This window comes from Canis lupus, chromosome 17 (genome assembly GCF_003254725.2).
Source record: "Canis lupus dingo isolate Sandy chromosome 17, ASM325472v2, whole genome shotgun sequence".
In the NCBI taxonomy this organism is placed as follows: Eukaryota; Metazoa; Chordata; class Mammalia; order Carnivora; family Canidae; genus Canis; species Canis lupus.
This window is the reverse complement of record NC_064259.1, coordinates 50,744,974-50,765,797: the sequence shown is the minus strand read 5'-3', so window position 1 is coordinate 50,765,797 and position 20,824 is coordinate 50,744,974. Positions and strand designations below refer to the sequence as shown.

At 49.8% G+C, this 20,824-nt stretch overlaps 1 protein-coding gene across 4 annotated transcripts in view; it reads right to left on the bottom strand.

Annotated features, from left to right (window-relative positions):
• Positions 1-16,974: 16,974 nt before the first annotated feature.
• The window catches only part of LOC112664200 (cytochrome P450 26B1), a 30,396-nt gene continuing 26,546 nt past the window's right edge, over positions 16,975-20,824 (bottom strand). For all 4 annotated transcript variants that reach the window (XM_049095669.1, XM_035700640.2, XM_025453538.3 and 1 more), the window contains exon 7: positions 16,975-20,510. In XM_049095669.1, coding sequence (XP_048951626.1) covers positions 20,118-20,510 — 393 coding nt within the window. In that variant the 3' untranslated portion in view covers positions 16,975-20,117. The remainder of the gene's footprint in view (positions 20,511-20,824) is intronic.

Genomic DNA, 20,824 nt, shown 5'->3' with positions numbered 1-20,824 from the left:
AGCCAGTACCAAGTTACTGTACCCCCCCACCAAGTTGTGACAACCAAAAATTTATCCAGACATTATCAAACATTCCCAGGGGGCCAAAATAACCCCCAGTTCAGAACCACTGATTTATAGCAACACAAAGAGTTTGTTGGAGTTTAAAATTTTTTGTATTTAAATTTTCATTCATATATGCATTATCCTCTTGAGCCAGTAGTATTTTGTGCCAAATGGAGTTTTAGGAGTGAGGATACAAAAGTGAACAAACCAAATGCTTATGTAATAATATAACATCAAGCAGTGATAATGATGTGCAGACAAGAAAATTAAAAGAATAAATAAAGCAGGACGAGGGAATATTGATGGCCTGGAGCGGGGCTCAGCCAGCAGGGAAAATCCCATCATGAGGAGGCAAAGAAGGCCTCTTTGAGGAGGTGACTTTTGAGCTTTCAGGAAAATGAAGTGAGGATGAGTCAGGTAAAGACAGTGGAGGGCAGAGGCCAGGTTGTTCCAACCTAAGGAAACGTTGATACAAAGACCCAAAGGTGAGAGTGTGATTTAATCCCAGAACAAAATGTGACGTTGGTCTGAGGATGAAACGTTTGTGCCCCTTTCTTCCCCAGCAGACTGTGAAAGGAGCGGGATCTTAGAAGGTGATCCTGCCTGTTTGGGTGAAACCTCAGGAGTCTCCACTTTCCCCCTTTACTGCTATACCCATGTTATTCAATTTCTCTATAGCTTTTTTTAGTGTCCTTTACCTGTTAAATACAGGGATTCATGTGTTTAAAATCCTAACTAATACATGATGAGAAGAGCACTGGGTGTTATATTGTATGTTGGCAAATTGAAAATAAATAAAATATTTTTTTAAAAAATCCTCACTAATACCATGGATTTGTGAATTTCTTCTTTTGTTTATAATAGTTTTTGTTTCCAGCTTTTTTAACGAGATATTATTTGGTTCATAAAAGTTTGTGATCTATTTGTATTGTGGATTGACATTTTGATCAATATAAAATAACATTCTTTTTTAAGATTTTATTTCTTTATTTGACAGAGAGAGAGCACAAGCAGGGGAGCAGCAGAGGGAGAAGGAGAAGCAGGCTCCCCACTGAGCAGGGAGCCCGATGCAAGACTCGATCCCAGGACCCTAGGATCATGACCTGAGCTGAAGGCAGATGCTCAACCAACTGAGCCTCCCAGGCATCCCTAAAATAACACTCTTAATTACATTTTCCTTTAAGTTCTACTTCATATAGTTCTAATATTGCTACTTCTGCTTTTTTGTTTGCATTTCTTGAGTATAATAATTTCCCATCCATTTATTTTTCACCCTTTTCTAACACTGTATGTTTCTGATAAACAGAATATACTTTGATTTTTTTTATTTTTTTACACAATGTAAAAATTTTCATCTATTAATGGCAGAATTTCATACATTCATATTTGAATGAAACTTGTATGTTTGGCATTATTTTTGCAATATTCCTTTGTGATTTGTTTTATCTTTTCTTGCTGTTTTCTTTTTCTGAATTTTGTTTAGTTGATCAGTTTTTCTTGACTCCCTTTTCTATAATAATTTGAAAGTTATATACCTACAGAATAAAAGAAAATATTTAAAGCAAAAAATTGAACAGAAATCTCACAGAGGAAGACATAGACATGGCAACAAGCACATGAGAAAACGCTCCGCATCACTTGCCATCAGGGAAATACAAATCAAAACCACAATGAGGGATCCCTGGGTGGCGCAGCGGTTTGGCGCCTGCCTTTGGCCCAGGGCGCGATCCTGGAGACCCGGGATCAAATCCCACATCGGGCTCCCGGTGCATGGAGCCTGCTCCTCCCTCTGCCTGTGTCTCTGCCTCTCTCTCTTTCTCTCTTTGTGACTATCATAAATAAATAAAAATTTAAAAAAAATTTAAAAAAACCACAACGAGATACCACCTCACACCAGAGAGAATGGGGAAAATTAACAAGGCAGGAAACCACAAATGTTGGAGACAATGTGGAGAAAGGGGAACCCTCTTGCACTGTTGGTGGGAATGTGAACTGGTGCAGCCACTCTGGAAAACTGTGTGGAGGTTCCTCAAAGAGTTAAAAATAGATTTGCCCTATGACCCAGCAATTGCACTGCTGGGGATTTACCCCAAAGATTCAGATGCAATGAAACGCTGGGACACCTGCACCCCGATGTTCATAGCAGCAATGTCCACAATAGCCAAACTGTGGAAGGAGCCTCGGTGTCCATCGAAAGATGAATGGATAAAGAAGCTGTGGTCTATGTATACAATGGAATATTCCTCAGCCATTAGAAACGACAAATACCCACCATTTGCTTCGACGTGGATGGAACTGGAGGGTATTATGCTGAGTGACGTAAGTCAATCGGAGAAGGACAAACATTATATGGTCTCATTCATTTGGGGAATATAAAAAATAGTGAAAGGGAATAAAGGGGAAAGGAGAAAAAATAAGTGGGAAATATCAGAAAGGGAGACACAACATGAAAGACTCCTAACTCAGGGAAACGAACTGGGAGTGGTGGAAGGGCAGGAGGGTGGGGGGTGGGGGTGACTGGGTGACAGGCACTGAGGTGGGCACTTGAAGGGATGAGCACTGGGTGTTATTCTATATGTTGACAAATTGAACACCAATAAAAAATAAATTTATTAAAAATTTAAAAAATAAAAAAAATTTTTAAAAAGCAAAAAATTTCTACCAATTTCAAGAATTAAATAATGTATATAATCACACTTAACATGAGACATTTAGGGCATTTTTATTTCCTTCTTGGCTTTCCCCTCAGGTTAAATTTTTGTAGGAATAATTATATATTTGGAATTTACACTTCTTTTCCTTAAAGAATTAGCCATGTTCCAAAACATAACCATGAAACATAACCACGTTCCAAACAATGATTTAGATATTATTTTTCACAGCTTTATTACTCAAGGTTGTTTTTTTTTTTTTTTTTGTGCCACTCTTTTCATTTTTGGGTTCTTTATTTTGACTCATTTCTCAGATGATTGCTAAACCTTTTGAGGCATTGTTTTTCAGGCAGATTAAGTGAGTCCTTAAGTGTCTAAGAATATCTTTTTTTTGACCCACATATGAATGACATCTTAGTTATGTACAGAATTCTTCACAACTGTTGGTTCTGAAAATTTTACAGAAGTTGTCTTATTCTCTTCTGGAGTTTAGAGTTTCATAAACATAAGTAAAGTCTGCGACAAGCCAATTTTTTCTGCCTTTGTGCTTCTACCCTACCTACATACCAAAAGTGTTATTATTTTATCCTTGGAACTGGAGATTTTGTAAAGCTGTAAGTATGAATGGGTCCCTTTATTTTAATTTTGCCCCTTAAATCTGATGGCTCACAACTTCCTTTGCATCAGAAAAATTTTCTTCTATTATTTCTTTGATTATAGAAATAGTAGATTACAGAAAATAATTAACAAAATCTTTAATTAGAACCTTTCCTTTTGGAATTTCTTTTTGGTTCAGTTTGATTGAAATACAATTGACTTATACAACATTGTATAAGTTTAAAGTGTAGGGCAGCCCGGGTGGCTCAGCGGTTTAGCGCCGCCTTCAGCCCAGGGTGTAATCCTGGAGACATGGGATGGAGTCCCACGTCGGGCTCCCTGCATGGGGCCTGCTTCTCCCTCTGCCTGTGTCTCTGCCTCTCTCTGTGTGTCTCTCATAAATAAATAAAAATTTTTAAATATTTTAAAAAAGTTTAAAGTGTACAGCATAATGACTTGATTTGCATATAGTGTGAAATGGTTACCACAGTAAGTTTAGTTAACATCTATCACCTCATACAGTTACAAGAGGGAGAAAATGTTTTTCTTTTGTGATGAGAACTTTTAAGATCTACTCTTTTTGCAACTTTTAAATATACCACACTGCAGTGCAAACTATAATCATCATGTTGCACATTACATCCCCAGGACTTATTTATACCTAGACATTTACTCTTTTTGACCACCTTCCTCCAATTTTGTCTCTCCCCTGCCCACACCTCTGAAAACCACAAATCTGATCTCTTTTTCCATGAGTTTGTTTTTAAGATTGTACATATAAGTGAGATCTTCCTCTATCTTAATTAGAAACTTTAAATGAGTATATAAGATCTCCATTAGTGGTTGGCTCATAATAGGCTCACTAAATATATGTTGAATGAAGTGAGTGAACAAATGCATCTCTTTTCTCCTTATTTGTTCTCTTCATCTTCCTCGTATACAAAGATTGGTTCACCCGAATTCTCTGTTTCTTTTGTTTTCTCTCTTCTCTAGTCCCTTTCTAATAGATACCTACTATCTATTTTAATATCTAATCTATTCTAATTTTCTAATATTGTTTGCTTTCATGCTACTCATAGTTTATACTTTTAAATTTTTATAATAGTGATTTTTCATGAAAAGGAATTTTTGTAATTGAGATTATTCTTTTCCCATAGGCACAAGTAAATTTGTAGAAACTATAAAGATAAAGATAAGCTATAAAGATATAATACTTCATTTCATTTTGTTTTCTCCTTTTTTTTTTTTGCAGTAACTGTTCCACTGAGGAACATCTGTTCAGTTTCCAGTTGTCCCTGGGTTGCTAGTCTCCAAAACGTTCCCCCAAAAAGGCCCACTTCCTGCCCTTGTGGGTTCTCCACAGTGAGCCAGGGATGACCTGTGAGACTGATGGAGTCTTGCAACTATGCAGATATGATGGTATATGACTTTGGAGGTGAGATTCTAAAAGGCACCATGGCTTTCTCCTTGTGTTCTGGTATCTCTCACTCTGGATAAAGCTCACTATTGTCATGAGGATGCTCAAGCAGCCCTGAAGAGTCCACCTGGGAAAGGAATAAGAGGTCCTGCCAACAGCAGGTGCCAACTTTCCAGCTGTTATGAGTTGAACCACCTTGGAAGCAGATCATCCCAACCTGTCAAGCTTTCAGATGACAGAAGCCCAACTGACATATTGGAGGACCACCCTCATGAGAGTCCCCAGGACAGAGCCATCACACCATCCCTCTCCCAAATTCCTGACCCACACAAATTGTGAGAGATCATAAGTGTTTATTTTTGTGTTAGGCCACTAAGTTTAGGGGTAATTTGTTGGGCAACAAGAGATAACTGATATAGTCCTCTTCTTTTGAACTACTTGCTCATTTCAATAAATGTTACTTTCCCTCTGTTTACCTAGTATTGAGATCTGAGGTCAGTTCTGCCAGAGAGCATGTGGGGCTCTCTTCAAATCTCATTCCTACAGGAGGGAGAAGAGAAGGACTGAGCTGTGTCCTAGCTTTACTTTTCCTGTGCAGAGGTCTATCTGTTCATGATGAGCACAGAGGTTTCTATGGCTTGGTAAGTCTGGTTCTAGATGTTTCCTCACTGTGTGGAAGCATTTTCCATGTGGGTATATTTGAATGCTAGCTAGTGGTAGTAGGGGCTTTTCCCTGCTCCCAGTCATTACAGCCAGCAAACTCCCCAGGCCTCCTTTTCTCCATTCCTGCCAGCCATGAGGTCACAGTGTTGGTCTTTTTGCTTGCTTGCTTAGGTCTCTGTGACCCCTCCAGCAGTCCCTGGGAGGCCCCAGTGAGTTCCCATTGCAGGGCATTCAAGAACCAAATGCCCCCTTTCCTGCCATGAAACCCATCAGTCTCCATCAAATTAGCTTTCCAGACCACAGACTGAAACTACATTCTCAATGGAAATATATGGGCCAGAACAGGAATGAATAGCCACACAGGAAGAGCAACCTTTGGGAAATGGTCTGGCATCATCTTGTAAAGTTGAACACTCACACTCATGTATCCAATGGCCTACTTCTAAAGAGACTCTGGAATTTGTTCATTGGGACACAAGAACATTCATGACAGTCCTGCTTCTGGTAGGAAAAAAAAAAAAAAAAAACCTGGGAAACAGTCAAATGTTCACCCACTGTAGAATGGATAGATAAAATCAAGGTATGTTTATGACATACAAGGAGATATTATATAGTAGTGAAAGAATGAACCACAATTCCACATAATTTTGTGGAATCTCAAAATTCATAATGTGGAACAGAAACAGCAAGTGCAAGAAGAATAATGCCATTTACAAAATGACAGGCACCACGAAATACTACTTTGCCTAGGGTTACATTTCAAGGCGGGAAACAGAAAAACTCAAAACTGAGAAGGATGAGAAGAAAGGAGGGGGCAGCTGAGGCAAGTCTCACGGAGTTGGTGCCAGGCCTGGCCGACTTCATCGGCTCATCCTGAGGGGAGGTTGCAGGATATTTGCTTTATTGGTATTCTTTAAACCTCTACACATTCTTACGTGCTCTTCAGTATGTAATAAATACTTCACAAGGTGACAGATCGAAAAGAAAAGATTCCAGTTCCAACAGCTTTACGACTCAGGTCTTTCCAGTGGGGGTCGTTGGAGCCTGGACATCCGCTCCCCTCCTCCACCCTCCCGTAGAGTCGGGAAGGCAGCTGCCCTTCCCCCTGCTGGGAACCTCACCCCTTCCTCAGGGTCCTCAGTCTCAAGAAGCCCCTCAGTTGGCCTGATTGGCACCCGGTCGACATCTCCTGGGCCCACGTTCAGCTTGTCCCTGGACTGCTTTAAATATGAGGCAATAAATTCCTTCGTGTGCATGAGCTAGTGTGAGTGGGATTTCTGTCACTTGCAACTAAAAGCATCCTGAATAATACATAAGGTTTGTTAATTGAACATTTCTCAGAAGGTATGGGATCTGTTCTGACATGTATAAAAAGGTCTGAGAAGTTTTTTCTAGATCCTTCAAGGGAAGGGGCTGGTTTCTGAGTAGGGGGCTCATTCACCGACTCGGTACTAAGGGCAGTAGCTGGGCTGCTTCTGGCCTGAGGGACAAAACAGCCAGGTCTGTCAAATGGTTGGGGCCCGAAGCAGCTGGGGCTGGTCACAGGCCACTCAGCCTTAGACGCTTCACCTGTGAAGTAGGACGTTTGGGCCAAATGAAGCTCACGTACATTTTAACTTCATGGTCCCTAGATTCCTACGTGTTAAGCGTTTACAGACTGTGAGGGTCACTGATGAGTCACAGGAAATTTTAGTGCTGAGGGTCACTAAAGAGGCTGTGTTCTCCTTGAGGAAACAGGGACACGCAGCACCGTCAGCAAGCAGTACCCGGAGGCTGACTCAAGGACCAAGGTTCCCGGCACGGACGGCAGCCTGCGTGGGCTCCGAGGGAAGTCACCTGAGGAGGGGTAGGAGCAAGCGGTGCCCCCCTGAGCCAAATGTTTGGGGATTCAGACAAGGCTGAGAAGGTTCTCTGGGCTTGTTTCTGGCCTGGAAGTCTGACCTAGAACCAAGGGTGGGCTGGGGAGAGGCAAGACTCAGGGGTTCAGATCTGGAAGGCAGGCCAGGCCGAGCACAGTGCCCAGCAGGGGAGCGGGCGCCCTGTGGAGCTGCAGGGTTCAGGAGTTCGTGAAGCGAGCACCGTCTGGAGGGTGTGCTGTGCCCCCTCCCCTGGAGTGAAGCTCTCTTGCTGGATGCAGGAGTGAGGGTCATCAACCAGACCCTCTTGGGGGCTGAATATTCAGTCTGGAGAAAGCTTAGGGAGGTTCTCACAATAGGCCTCCAGCAGCTGCCCCATTCCATCTGGCGACTGGTGTTTAGAAGCTACGGGAGCTAGCGATTTGCAGCTGGGCCGAGGGAGGGAGGTGGGAGGTTAAGAGTGAACTTGTTCAAAACAGATTTCCCTGCTGCCTGGGCATCCTAAAGAGGGAGCTGGCTTCCAGAAGGGCCCCCTAAAACTGACCTCAGCCCAGTGCCCAGGGCAGCCAGTTCTGGTAGGAGGCAGAGGGGGTGAGGAGCCACATCATCCAGTGGGGATGGACAGGTGCTATCCTAACCAAACCGAGGAGCCCCACAGCCCTTCATCCTTCTTCCACATGCCATGGTTGGCCCTGCCAGATCCGTGAGTGCTGCCCCAGGTAAAATGGGTTACGAGGACCCAAACGCCCCTGCTGGCCCCATGGCTGGAAGTTCCCAGCAAGTGTGTGCCACCTGGTTTGCATATTTGTTTGCTGGTCAGGAGGGGAAAAGACATTTCCCTGTGGGAGGTTGCTGCCCCAAAATGGCTTGAAATCCTGTTATTGAGTCACCAGTTCTGCTACAGTCTCCCATCTAAGTCCCCACAGGTCTGTCATCCCCCTGAGCCATTGGCCTCATGACAGCCGGAAGGGTCAGAGCTGCAAATGCCCACAAGCACGGCAGGCTAAGTGTTCCAGGAGGGGGCTGGAGGAGGCACACCCTTCCACCATCTTCCTGGTCATTTGGGAAGCTCCTGTCTCACTCCAGGGACTCATGGTCAAGCCAACAGTCACACACTCCACTGCCACCCCTGGGGGGCAGGCACATGATCTCACTGGCCATCAGGCACTCCAGTCCCTGCCTGCAGCCAGAGCCTTCCTTGGGATTGTCATATGATCCATGAAAGGGAGTTCTCTTTCTCCTAGGATTTTGTGGACTGGGGTGGTCCTTGGCCAACCTGCCTCCCGCTCACTCAGAATGGAGCCAGATACACACAATGAAGGACCCAGGGATAAACCTAGAGAGAGCATCTGGGTAATCCCATATAAACCCCAGGAACCAACAGTACCTAAAGCCAGAGCCTCTTCTGGCCTTGGCAGCTCTGAGAGCCAGTGGGTCCTGTTTCCTGTTGCCCGTAAACAAACATCTTTACTGATGCAAGCCCTAAACGCAGGACACAGGGGACCACCTGGACTTCCACACTCCCCCCAATGTGATACCTGTGGCTCCGTGGGCCCGACTCCAACATCTTGAGGCCCCAGCCCTAGAGCGTCCCGTTCCGCAGCCCAAGAGCAGAGGCACAGATCCTGGCCGCAGCGCCTCCCATTCCCTGGGGTGGGTTGGCTTGGATCAAGGGCTTCTGGCCTCAGCTGGAGCCCCAGTCCCCACCTCAGGAACGCAGATTTCTCTGAAGAGTTGCTCCACGGCACGTAGACTTGGAGGCTCATTCCTTAGCTTGAAAGTGCAAGAGTTATTCCTCATTCAGACAGAATGTGAGGGACGCCTGGGTGGCTCAGCAGTTGAGCGTCTGCCTTCAACTCAGGGTCCTGGGACGGAGTCCCACATCGGGCTCCCCACAGGGAGCCTGCTTCTCCCTCTGCCTGTGTCTCTGCCTCTCTCTGTGTGTGTCTCCCATGAACAAATAAATAAAATCTTAAAAACAAAAAACAAAAAACAGAATGTGAAATCAGAGCTAATGATGGGATGAAGTGCTTTTGAACCAATGCACAAAAATTAACGTAGTACTTTCCAGTCTTGTGGAATCGAGGAAGCCAGGGTCCAGCCTGGGTGGGAGAGGACTAGAGGGTCATTTTCAGCCAGCAATGAGGATGGGATCCACCCATTCACATTTGTCCCGAGCACATGCCTGATTTGTGTCAGGCTCTGGAGCAGAAGGAGGCCCACATCAGTGAGCCTTGCAGGCAGTCCAGGGCCCCAGACCCGGGGATCCGCCTGTCCGAGACAGACGCCCCGGTGCCACTGCTGCAGGACACAGATGCTCGTGTGCTTCCCCAGCCCGCACCCCCTCAGCGTGTTGTGACAAGGAGGGACAGAGACGGGGAAACCAGTCAGCCATTCGTGAGTCAGGCCTTTGGCAGGAGGCCCCCGACCCCAGGGCATCTCTGACTCAGCCTGCTGACTGACAGATGGGGGACTGACAGACAGGAGGCAGTGAAAGTGCCAGGAAAGGGCGGCACTGAGGGTAGACTCTGCTCCCAGCTTCCCCAGAAAGCCTATAGGAGGCACCCCACCACCTCCAGGCCCAGCCCCGCGGGGCGCCCCGTGTCCAGCTTCCCCTTGCTCCTACTACTCACAAACCTCCTCAGCCTGAGAGGCTAAACAAGATGAGTGACCCCTGAGGGACAGACCAAGGCACCCCGTTTGCTGTGGTCCCCTAAATCCAGAGGAGACATCCGTCTGCCCTCCAAAGGACAGGACGCTCCAGGGAGGGTGGGGTGGATGCTGAGGGCTGAGGAAAGATCACTTCCTGGCCCTCAACCCTTCCCCACCCAGCCACAGGCCCCACCCCACAACCAGTTCTCTAGGTGCTGCTCACCGCCAGTGCCAGTGTGGGGCCAGCCCTGACCCCGAGGTCGTTTTCTTAAGCCTGCATGGCTCATCTGCGTCCCCCACCCTGTATTGATGCTGCCAGTTTGGCCCCTCGGGACACACCTTACACTCACTTCTCCAGCCTGAGCCCACACATGCCCTGACTCTTTATGTTCACGTCACTCCACCCAGCCTCCCAGATGCACCTCACAGCCTGCCCCTGCCAAGGGCCCCCCCACACTCACCCCCAGCCTTAGGATCTGCTGAAAGCCAGAGACAGGGCTGCATGGAACTGTTCTCCCTCGAGTTATCTCAGAACCCTAGGAAGGGATGGCTTTTTCTTCTGTTCATCTCCTTCTCTGCCACCTCACAGAGGGAACGGAGTGTCTGACAGCTTCTGCACCAGCCCCCCGGGGCTCCTGAAGCAGCCACCCCCCTGCTGCCTGCACGCTGAGCCAGGAGAGGCCCGGGCTTCCTGCAAGCTGCACCCAGGGGCCCTGCCTGCGCTTTGTCTTGCTGGGAGAAAATCCCAAGAAATAACATCTGCTCAAGGATTCCAATTCTTTAGCTGTGGGAACTTGGACAAGGTACTTAGCACTCTGAGTCTCAGTCTCCTAATCTGTAAAGAAGAATATTTGGGGCCTGGGATACAGATAAGGACCAAAGAAGACCATCTCTCCTTATTTTACTATTACTGACCCCAAAACAGGGCACTGATTTGCAACTTCCCTATACATCCCTGGACCCCTTTGAAAAGCTCTAGAAGCTAGGAACTCTCACTCCACAAGCCTGCCATGGATCTCAGGTTAGAAACTAGCTCCACCGATGCAGTCTGGATTGGACTTGGGGCTCAGCACTGGGGGCTTGGGGTTCAGTCCGATGCCAGTGACCATGGTCATTCAGCTCGTAACAAAGTACTTTGTCTACACCACTGATTATCCCACCAAGGAACAGCATCTTCAGTTTGTGCAAGGCAGAAAGGAGTTCCCATGTGGCTTTGGTCTCTCGTCTAGCCCGGGCCTGGAGATGGCAGAGCCAGGGGAGGCCAGTAGGGTATGCAGCTCCCCATCAATCCCCCCAGCAGGCTTCTTGCTTCCCCACAGCAACTTGACGCAGGTGCCTCCAGGCGGTGTGACATCCTCAGTGTCACAGTCCCATGCAAGCCTCCTCACCTCCTTGCATCTCTTGCCTAAGACAAATCTCCTGTCTGTTTTTATGTTTAAGTTTGGTATGCATGAAATACAACAGGCCTACAGAAATAATGCATGTGAATATATCAATGTATAGCCCAGAAGACATTTCATAAGCAGATACTAGTGTAACTACTACCTTAACCATCGGGGTCAAGAAAGAATGTTCCTCCTGGAAGGGACTGGTCCACATGGTACTCACTGCCTTGTTTTTCGTTAGAGTTTTACCCCTCTACATATGCATCCCTAGCAATATACTTAATTTTGCTTTTTTAGAATCCATAGATAGAGATATACCCCAAATTTTAATGTCTGGCTTCTTTTGATCAACTTTTTATTTGTGCAACTAATCCATCCCATTTGTGCCCCACAGTTTGAGGATCTGAGTTGCTTTGTGGCAGTAGGGGCAGAGCCCTAAGGCAACTCTAAACTTCCTGCTCCTGGGGGATCACTGTGTGTGACCCCTTCCCTGTGCATGGGACTGGGACTGGGAATACATGCTGTCCCACCCTGGCGATTAGGTTCTATTACACGGCAAAGGTGAAGGGAGTTTGCAAATGTAATTAAGGCTCCTGATCCACTGAATTCACATGAATCCGAAGACAATCCTGACATAATCAGATGTGTAGAGATCAGCTGAGACACCATCCTGGTGGCCAGGAACAAACAGGCTGCCATGTGGTCATGGGGGTCAGGAATAGCAGGCAGGTGTCAGGAGTTGCGGATCTAAATTCTGGCAACAATTGGTGAGCTTGGGTGAGAATGCAGCCTCACGAGACCTTTGGTGCAGAATCAGCTAAGTGATGCACAGGCTCCGGATCTGTGGAAACCATCAGACTCTACCATCTGTCTCCAAGGCCCACATGCAGAGCGGCTCGAGGATAATCCCAGGATAAAGTAGCCAGTCAGCTCGGGGAGCTTGTGCCAACCCAGTTTCCAGGGGGCATCACCACCTTACACTGCCCTCACCGTGGGTGAGAATTCCTGTTGCTCCACTTTCCCACAAGTGCTTGTGCCCCTCTCGTGCATTCCCATGCTCTCCTCGCCAGGTGCCAGGGGTGGACTGGAGCCCCAGGTACAGCGGCCAGGAGTCTACCAGCTGGGAAGGGCAAGCACCCTGCCAGCTGCTAGAGACCTTCGTCGTCTGGAGTTAGCCCCTCTCTGATGAGGCTCTGATTTGCATCTCATTTAAGCCCCCTCAGTCATGGGCAATACTAATTTGATCCTGCTGTTTTGTGGATTAAAAAACTGAGGCAAAGATACATGATGTTTCTTGCTCAGTAGAATCGGGCTTGAAGTCACACAGACACCAAGGACATTTCTGCAACAAGAGAATTAGGGGCCTCCTGACCTAGTACTTGAGGGTGGCAAGGATTGGAGTGACTTGAAGAAGAAGCCAAGGCTTGGTGCTCTTCCAGATGGGCCACCTACATAGCACCACATGAAAAATATGGAACTTCTTCCTGCAGAAAGCCTTCCCTGATTTATTCCATCCCGCATCAGTAATTTTCCTGCTTCATCTTCCCAGGTTAGACCCTCTCTTAACACTCTGTTCATTACAAAACCATTGAGATTGAGTTTTATAAATACCATTGACACCTGAAGTGAACTTTTGAGGCATTATCTGCTTCTCTTGCATACTCCACTTCCAAGCTGCCTCATCTATGCGGGGTGACTCTGGCTCCCTGGACATAGTTGGCCCAGAGGGTGACACAAGCTGGACCAATCAGATTCTGTCTTCCAAGAGACTGGAAAGCCCAACGCCAAGGAGCCTCTGGAGCTGTCACACTGGAGAGAAGGTAATTCCACAATGCCTCCGCCCTCAATTGCTGGCATGTCCAGGACAGCCTTGCTTTTCTCTTCCAATGGCTTGAGGTTCAGGTCTTCCTTGGGGAGTCTATGACACAAACTGACATTCTCCCAATAAATCCCCCTTTGTGCCAAAGCTACTTTTGTTCAGTCTCTTGTTTGCAGTAGAAAGAATCTGATCTAATGTTAGAGCAGGGAGGAAGGCTAGCATTCAGCTCTTCCTTCTCAGGTGGCCGAACAGAAGCCCAAAGAGGGGAGGTTGGTGGTCCTGCATCTCCCATAGGTAGAGGGTGATAGAGCTCGGAACAGACCTCAGTCCCAGACTCCCCGTGCACAGTCCAACATGCACAATGTTGACTCTGAGAATCACAGCAGGGCTCCCAACACCTGCCTCCCTCAGCAGCAGGTAGTTGTGCTGGGAGTCAGGTCAGGGAAATGAGAGGAACACGATGTCGGGGAGATTGGAGGGGAGGGGAAGAGGTGGGTCACAGTCAAGTGCAGCATGGAGTACATATTTGTACTGAGAAATCTGCATTGCTTTTTAAAACTAACCCCTGCTCTAATCGGCATATGGAGTTATTCACAAGTTATGGAACTTAATCAAGACTGGAATTATGAAATTAACATAGAAGCGGCATCTGGCTTCTGACAGGCACAGGTGTGCAGGTTGTATCTCAGGTAAGTTCAGCATCTGTTGCTGTAAACTCCTTGGGAGGTGCCACGAAGTGACACCCCTCACAAAAGGGATTGATGTGTCTTCCCACCCCCAAGCAGGGGGAAACAGCATAGGCAGGTTAGAACTTGAAGATGATTTTTATGTTTGTTACCAACTCCAGAAGATAACCCCCCCGTTTTTTTTTAATGGAACTGGAACTTGGCCTTATGGACTTTTGCCTGAGATGTAGGTCTTTGGGTAGGGCCTGGTGGTCTTGAAGTTTAGTTGGGATTGGTGGTGGTTATGGATTGGGTTGGGTGCCATCTCTCCTACCCTCATCCCAGGGCAACCAGTCAGAGGTAGCCACCCTCCTACCCAAGGAATAAACATGTGACACAAATCAGGCCAGAATCCTTGCAGAGGGTTGCCACATGACCACTGCAGTTACAGGCTCAGGGTAAGACTTTCTCACTGCACACCTTCAGGGGGCACAAGTCATGATGCGTTCTACATCACATTTAGCTCAAGAGGGCTCTAAGCCTGAGTCCCAGAGGAAGGAGCTGTGGGAAGGAAGGGCTTATCAAAATGTCAAGTCTACACCAGGTAAGGCACAAAGGGCTCCTGTGGTGTGGATAAGCCAGAAAGGAAGGGAGCTGTAGCCAAGCAGGTGGACACTGCCCAGGCACATCTGCCTCCCAGACTCCCTGCATTCCCTCCCAAGGAGCCTGATGCCCTCGGGTGAGCCAGGAGCCCAGCCATGTGGCTACTGCCAGCCAAGGAACCCCCTCTGTACCTCGGACAGCCTCCAGGACAGACCAAGCCCCCTGCAGGGGTGTCACAGTGCCACACTCCCACAGAAGTCTTTGTGGGCTCACCTGTCCTTGGTCTGCAGTGCGAAGGGGGCTCCACTGAAGGGAGCCAGAGTCAGAGCACCAGAGCTTGGTGGGCCGAGGGGAGGCATTCTTATTACCTGGAGGGGGCAAAGGCCAAAAAGGCTGGAATAAGTGTCTTCTGGGAGGCCAGGGTCCCTGGGAGGGGGGAGGCGGGGCAGGCAGTGCAATCTCTTCTGGTGAAAGAGAGGTCAGGTCAGAGATGAGGTGCTGACCCCACGCCCCTGTCTGCTGCTTGTCATCAGTGCGGCTATGACTCGCTCAGCCCTCCAGAGCCTCTGCAAGGCTGCCTCAGCCTGAAAACTCTGAGGCAAGTCAGGTTTGTTTTTCCTTTAGCCCCCAGCACAGACACAGAGTCATCCCCCCTTCCCTCCCGAGGCCCTGACCCCTCCGCCCTCACCTGCTCGGCGCCCAGCGCCCTGCGCCCCCCTGCCCTGCTCCTGGCTCCCGGGCCCTGGCCACCGCAGCCGCCCCCCGGCCACCGCAGCCCCCCCCCCCCCCCCCGGGCCACCGCAGCCGCCCCGAGCCCAGGCTGTTTTGGAAAAGCGCTGGGAGGCGCAGACTGTGCGGTCTGTGAGTTCCCTCCAAACCGGCGCCCCCACCCCTGCACAGACGGCGGCCGTGCCTGCCTGTCCACAACAGCCTGTGTTCTCCTGCCAGGCCAGGAGATCCCGGGGCCGGCGGCCGGGTGGGGGACGTCGGTGGCCCGCGGGGCCGCAGGGGAGAGGCGCGGACAGACCGGGTGACGACAGGCGGTCAGCCCGGGGGCAGCCCGAGGACCTCGCTGCCTGCACCTCCTGCGGCCACACGGGACATTCCACCGGGAGGCTCGGAATTTACGCTGTGAAAAACTACTACCTTCTGCTGGCACGGCTCCTGGGGGAAGCCGGGGCCCTGGAGGCTTCTGTGGGAGGGAGCCCCCGGGGGCAGGCAGGGTGGGGTGGGGGGCCCCAGTTCTGGTTCAGGAACTGCCCTACCCTGTGCTTCTGTGTGGCCACGGGAAAGTCACTGCCACTCCAAGACTCTGCTTTGCCTTATGGAAAATGGGGGACTCAGCTGTGCTCTCCCCCTCCCCAGGTGGAGGTTAGGGCCCCAGGAGGGCAGACCCTAGTACAGTGGGGAAGGGCCCGTGTAGCAGGACCAGGGCTCAAGGCGAAGGATGCAAAGGATGCGGTGCACAGGGCTTGCTGGAAGTCCTGCCCTGGCCGTGTGGTGCAGGAGATGCTGGTGATTCTTTTCGGGGTGGCCCAGCTCTGTGCCCAGGTGGCCAGGTGGGGAGAGGCCCTACAACCTTGTCTGGGCCTAAGGACTCTGAACCAAAGCTGGGTCTGACTAATGAGATCTCAAAAACTCCAAACAAACAAACAATGCTGTAGCCAAAAAAAAAAAAAAAAAAAAACCTTTTCTGGGTCAGCCGGGAACATGGGTGTGGGGGAGATAACCTCCCTAGGCTGCAGGGAGGGGATTGGGTGCCACAGAGGATGGGACCAGCCTGGGCACTGTAAGGCCCTGCCCTTGCTGGGGCTGAGGCTGGGGCTGGAGCTGGGCCCTCCTTCCCTTCTCCTGGCCCCTGGGTCCCAGAGTGCCCCCTGGATGGACCTTGTCCCTGCCCTGGACAGCATGCCTTTATACTGGCCTCACCTCTGGCCTCTGTGAGCGAGGTTGCAGGGCACCTTTTCGCAGAGTGTGATAAACAGGAAAGGCGACATGGTTTCAGGGGTCAAATGCACTTAGGGAACCCTTTGGTCTGTGTCTACTCTACACTGTGAAGCCCCTCACATGCCCATTCTCAGGCTCAAGGTCCTGGGAAGTCCTGTGGTGAAGGAATCTGCCCATCTTTACTTGACCCTCCCCTCAAACGTATTTGATCAGGGAACTTGTTCTCTCCAGCAACCACCACATAACAGGCTCTTGAGAAGTGCCTTGTGGGGCATGAGGCTGGAAGTCAGGAGACTTGAACTCTGCTCCTTAATTGGCCATGTGGCCATGGACATGAGTGTCCTCACTCAAGTAAACAAGATGGACTCTGAGGACAGGCCCTCAGCACTGGGTTGCCTCATCCAGCACCAAGAGGCCTGGCCTAGCTACTCATGGCCAGACTCGGCCGGCAGAGCCAGCTCCCAGCTGCCCCGTCCCCCAACAGGCCTTGGGGACCAGTGGCCATAAAGTTACACCTCCCCTTCACCCCAGGGGGATGGGTATGTCTCAAAGGACAAACTTTGTGGAGAAGAATTTCCTGCCTGACAGGTAGGCATTGCAGAAAGGAACAGGGGTGGCCCAGAGGACCCTGATAGTGATGCTGACAAGACAGAGACAAGACGGCCAAACAAGAGTGAGTCCCCACGGTTTATTATGGAAGCCTATAAAAGAGCCAGGTTGAGTATTTCCAAAATCACAAAATGCACAACATTCATTTTTTTTAATATGCAACATGGAATATTATATACAGATTAAAACCACATGACAGCAAAAACACTCACACGGCACCAGTTTCATATCAAAACAAAACACACAAGTGCTTTTTCAATATTAAAACAACTGTGATAAAAACATATTAATATTTTGAACCATGTTTACAATAGAGAAAAAATTCATATTTTACTAAATAACAAATATTTAACAGCAAAAACTTTATACTAAATATCTATTTTGAATTATAACAAAAATAGTACTTATAATAGTTTATAAAGACAGACACAAAATTATAACATTTATGAAAAAAAAGTTTTGTGTATAAAATAATATTATAGTGATCTGGGCAGGGTCAGGATGGTGCCCAGAACACAAACGCCAGCGCCCAACATCGAAAGTGCTTCAATCTGCAAGCCCATGGCAGGAAAAGTGTTGTGGGGTTTTGTCTTTTTAATGTCAAGTTACAATAGTTAGGAATGGTAAGTGAGGAAACATCACCCATCTAGCGCTACCTCTACTGAACCGGCACACAAATACACAGACACGCGTGGACAGAGACGAGACGGCCACATTTCAACACTGGAACCCTCCTGTCAGCCAGTCAAGAGCTTCTTTCAGTTCTGTTCTTGTTGCTTTTGAGACCCAGCGGGGCAAATAATCCTTCCTTCCTCCTCACAGGGACCCCCTCAGCCTTTCCCTCTGCCCCTCCCAGGCCGGTTACCCCAACACAAGGCCACCGATGCCTCCCAGAGCCCACCAGCCCCCCAGCCCCTTACCAGGGCTAGGCCTGGTGGACTTCCTGTCTAAACTAGCACTTACTGCATTCCTGGATATTCAGTCAAAAACAATTGGTTCAGGGCAAGCTGGGGCAGCTTAAAGGAGCATGAACCTTCCAGACACTGAGAATTTTTTTTTTTTTTAATGGGTAACAAATTTTGGTGCACCATGAAGCTATTTTGCAAGCTTTGATGAGTCTTTACACATTTTTGCCTGTTTTTCAGATTGTGTGTGTGTGTATGTGTGTGTGTGTTGGGGGGATGGATTGAGAGATTTTGCTAAATTTTTTAAAGTGTCTTTTTGCCAATATGTCTTTTCTGCGCTGATATTTTAGTAGTGAAAAAGTAGGAACTAAATAAAACATTTGAGAACAGGGTTACAGAGCAGTCTGCCAGCCATGAGCCCATTCCCCTAAAGCCTACCACAAGGGGGTGTGGGTGGGGACAAAGGGGGGTGCATCCTCCCCCTGAGCACCATAGAGGGGCCACGCAGATGTCCACAGTAGTCAGTGCTGCAGGGAGGGACTAGAGGGATTGGTATCCTGTACCCTTCTGTGTGTTTTTTTCTTGTAAAGAGGATTCACTGCTTTTAGAACATCAAAAGCCAATAGAGAAACACAGAAAGCAAAGAAAATCTGAAAACAGTCAAAATCATTCAGAGACTCATCAAAGATCCCCAAATCATCCTCGGGAAGCATCCCAAATTGCCAACACTTGAAATGCCAGTGGCAGGAGCTACTCCTTTTTCCCCCAGTCATCCCCTAACCAGCCGGTTTTCAACCAAATCACTTCTGACAAGTCGCACATACCCTCCTCCTCAGCTCTGCAGCCCCCGTGCAGTAGCTGCCTCGGGACCAGGGCAGAGGACCCGAGTCTGCACAGCAGAAGGGCTGCCTCCTATGCTCACCTCCCCTTGCTTTCATCTTGTCCCCACACCCCTGAGCTGGGCTAAGCAGACAGTGGCATAGAGGTGGGAAGGACTTCAAGGACATCTTTCCAAGGGCAAAGGGCCAAGGGTGAGGGTCAAGAGAGGGACCACAGAGGCCCTCACTCCCTGTCAGAAGAAAGAACCCGTATACGTCCCCATGCTCACTAGCAGGAGTGGGGGGCACCGGGGCAAACAGTGGCCAAGCAGGAGCTTGTGGTAGCCTCCAATCCCCCACATGATCAGGGTTTTTGACAGAGCAGGGAGGGGGACAGTGGGCCATCTCCCCATCTCCATAGAGGGCAAAGGCAGAGGCACTGGACTTCACCCAGGGAGTGAGGCTCTGAGGTTGGACCCACAGGAGGTCTGGAGCCTAGGGGTTGGGGGACTGCATCATTTGCAGAAGTCCTGCCCTGGACAGCTGGGACAGAGACTAGGGGACAGACGAGTTGCTTGTTCCAGTCCCCAGGAATGCCAAGATTCGGTTATATCAGTGAATAAATATGGGACGGTGGGGGGGGGGGGGCTGGAGGGGGCGGCAGGGGTGCAGCCCAAGAGCCAAAGGCCTTGTGTGTGTGTGACAGGGGAGCAGAATGGGCTCAAGGCTGCCTGGCGGGAAGGTGGGGACATCAGTGTGTATGCCCAGGGCCACCAGGGAGGATGCTGGGAGGACAGGGCCTGGGGCTCCTTTGCCCCAAGGTCAGAAGAGAGAAAAAGTAGCAGCAATAGGTAATTTCAAATGTCCAAACTGGTGAAGGGGTGAGGCCCCTCCAGGCTGACTGCAGACCCCCGCCCCACCAAGGGTGACTTGTGTTCTGTTACCCAGGATGCTATTCTTCGGCAGCCACACCAGGAAGGGCGCTCCACCAGTCTGAGTCAAAGCAGGAGGGACGGGGGTGCTAAAGACAGCGCCGAAGGGGGCACTTCTTCTCCTCCATCCCCAGCGTCAACTACCTGCTCTCAGACTAAAAGGGTCCCAAAGCAATAGAGAGGTGGGGCCAGTTCGGGACATCACGAGCACATGCTGCAGCCGAGCCACTGACATTTAACACTGTAATGGGCAAGCGGAGCGCCCCACCAGCCCCTTCCCAGGAGCTAAGCCGGGGGGAACTGGAGGGACTGGAGAGAAGTAGGAACCAGGGGAAAGGCCCTCCCCCCACAGAAGGATGGGGCCCTTTGGGCTTTGGGTAGGGTTTACTGGGGGTGAGGGCGGGGACAGGGGAGGGGGCAAGGTACAGGGGGCCACTCCCCGCTCCCCAGGTTCCTACCCTCTCCCACACACAGGTTTCGACCCTTCTGGTGCCTGCGGCCCCCACCCCCCCAGGCCTGGCTGGGCTGGGCTGGGGCTACCGGCTAGGCCCAGTTAGACTGTGGCACTCAGCATGGCCTCCGTCTCCGGCAGGATTTTGTTCTGGTTCGAGTCCAGGCCAAAGAACTTGACGCTGAGCCCATCCACGGGGTGCAGGACAGGGACCAGGGTGATGCGGGGGAAGGTCCGGGTGGCCAGCTCAAAGCGGCTCGTGCTAGCCAGCTCCACCGCCAGCACCTTCAGGAACAGCTTGGCCAGATGCTTGCCCAGGCAGGTGCGGACTCCGCCGCCGAACGGGAGGTAATGGAAGCGGCCGTCCTTGTCCTCACTCCGGGCCTGGCCGAAGCGGTCTGGATCGAACACGTTCACGTCTTTGAACACGGGCGCTGTGTCGTGGGTGTCCCGGATGCTGTACATAACACTCCAGCCTTTGGGGATCTGGAAACCCTGGAGGCAAGATGGGGGCAGGGGTGGAGTATGGTGGTGAGAGCCAGAGGACAGCGAGAGGGCCGATGACTTCCTGTCGGCCATCCCCCACCCCCTGAGCCCAGATGTTTCTAGAGACCCCCTTCCCCCCGCCCTAGGGTCCCCCAGTCCTGCCCAGCATCCCCATCAGCATGTTAGTCCTGTCTCTTGTTTACGGATGTCCACGTGCAACTTCACATAGGACATCCCGGTTGGCTTCATCTGACTCAGCATTTGGGGCAGGGTCTCTCCCATCTGACTGAGGTACCCTGACAGGAAGGCTGGTGTTGCTGTTA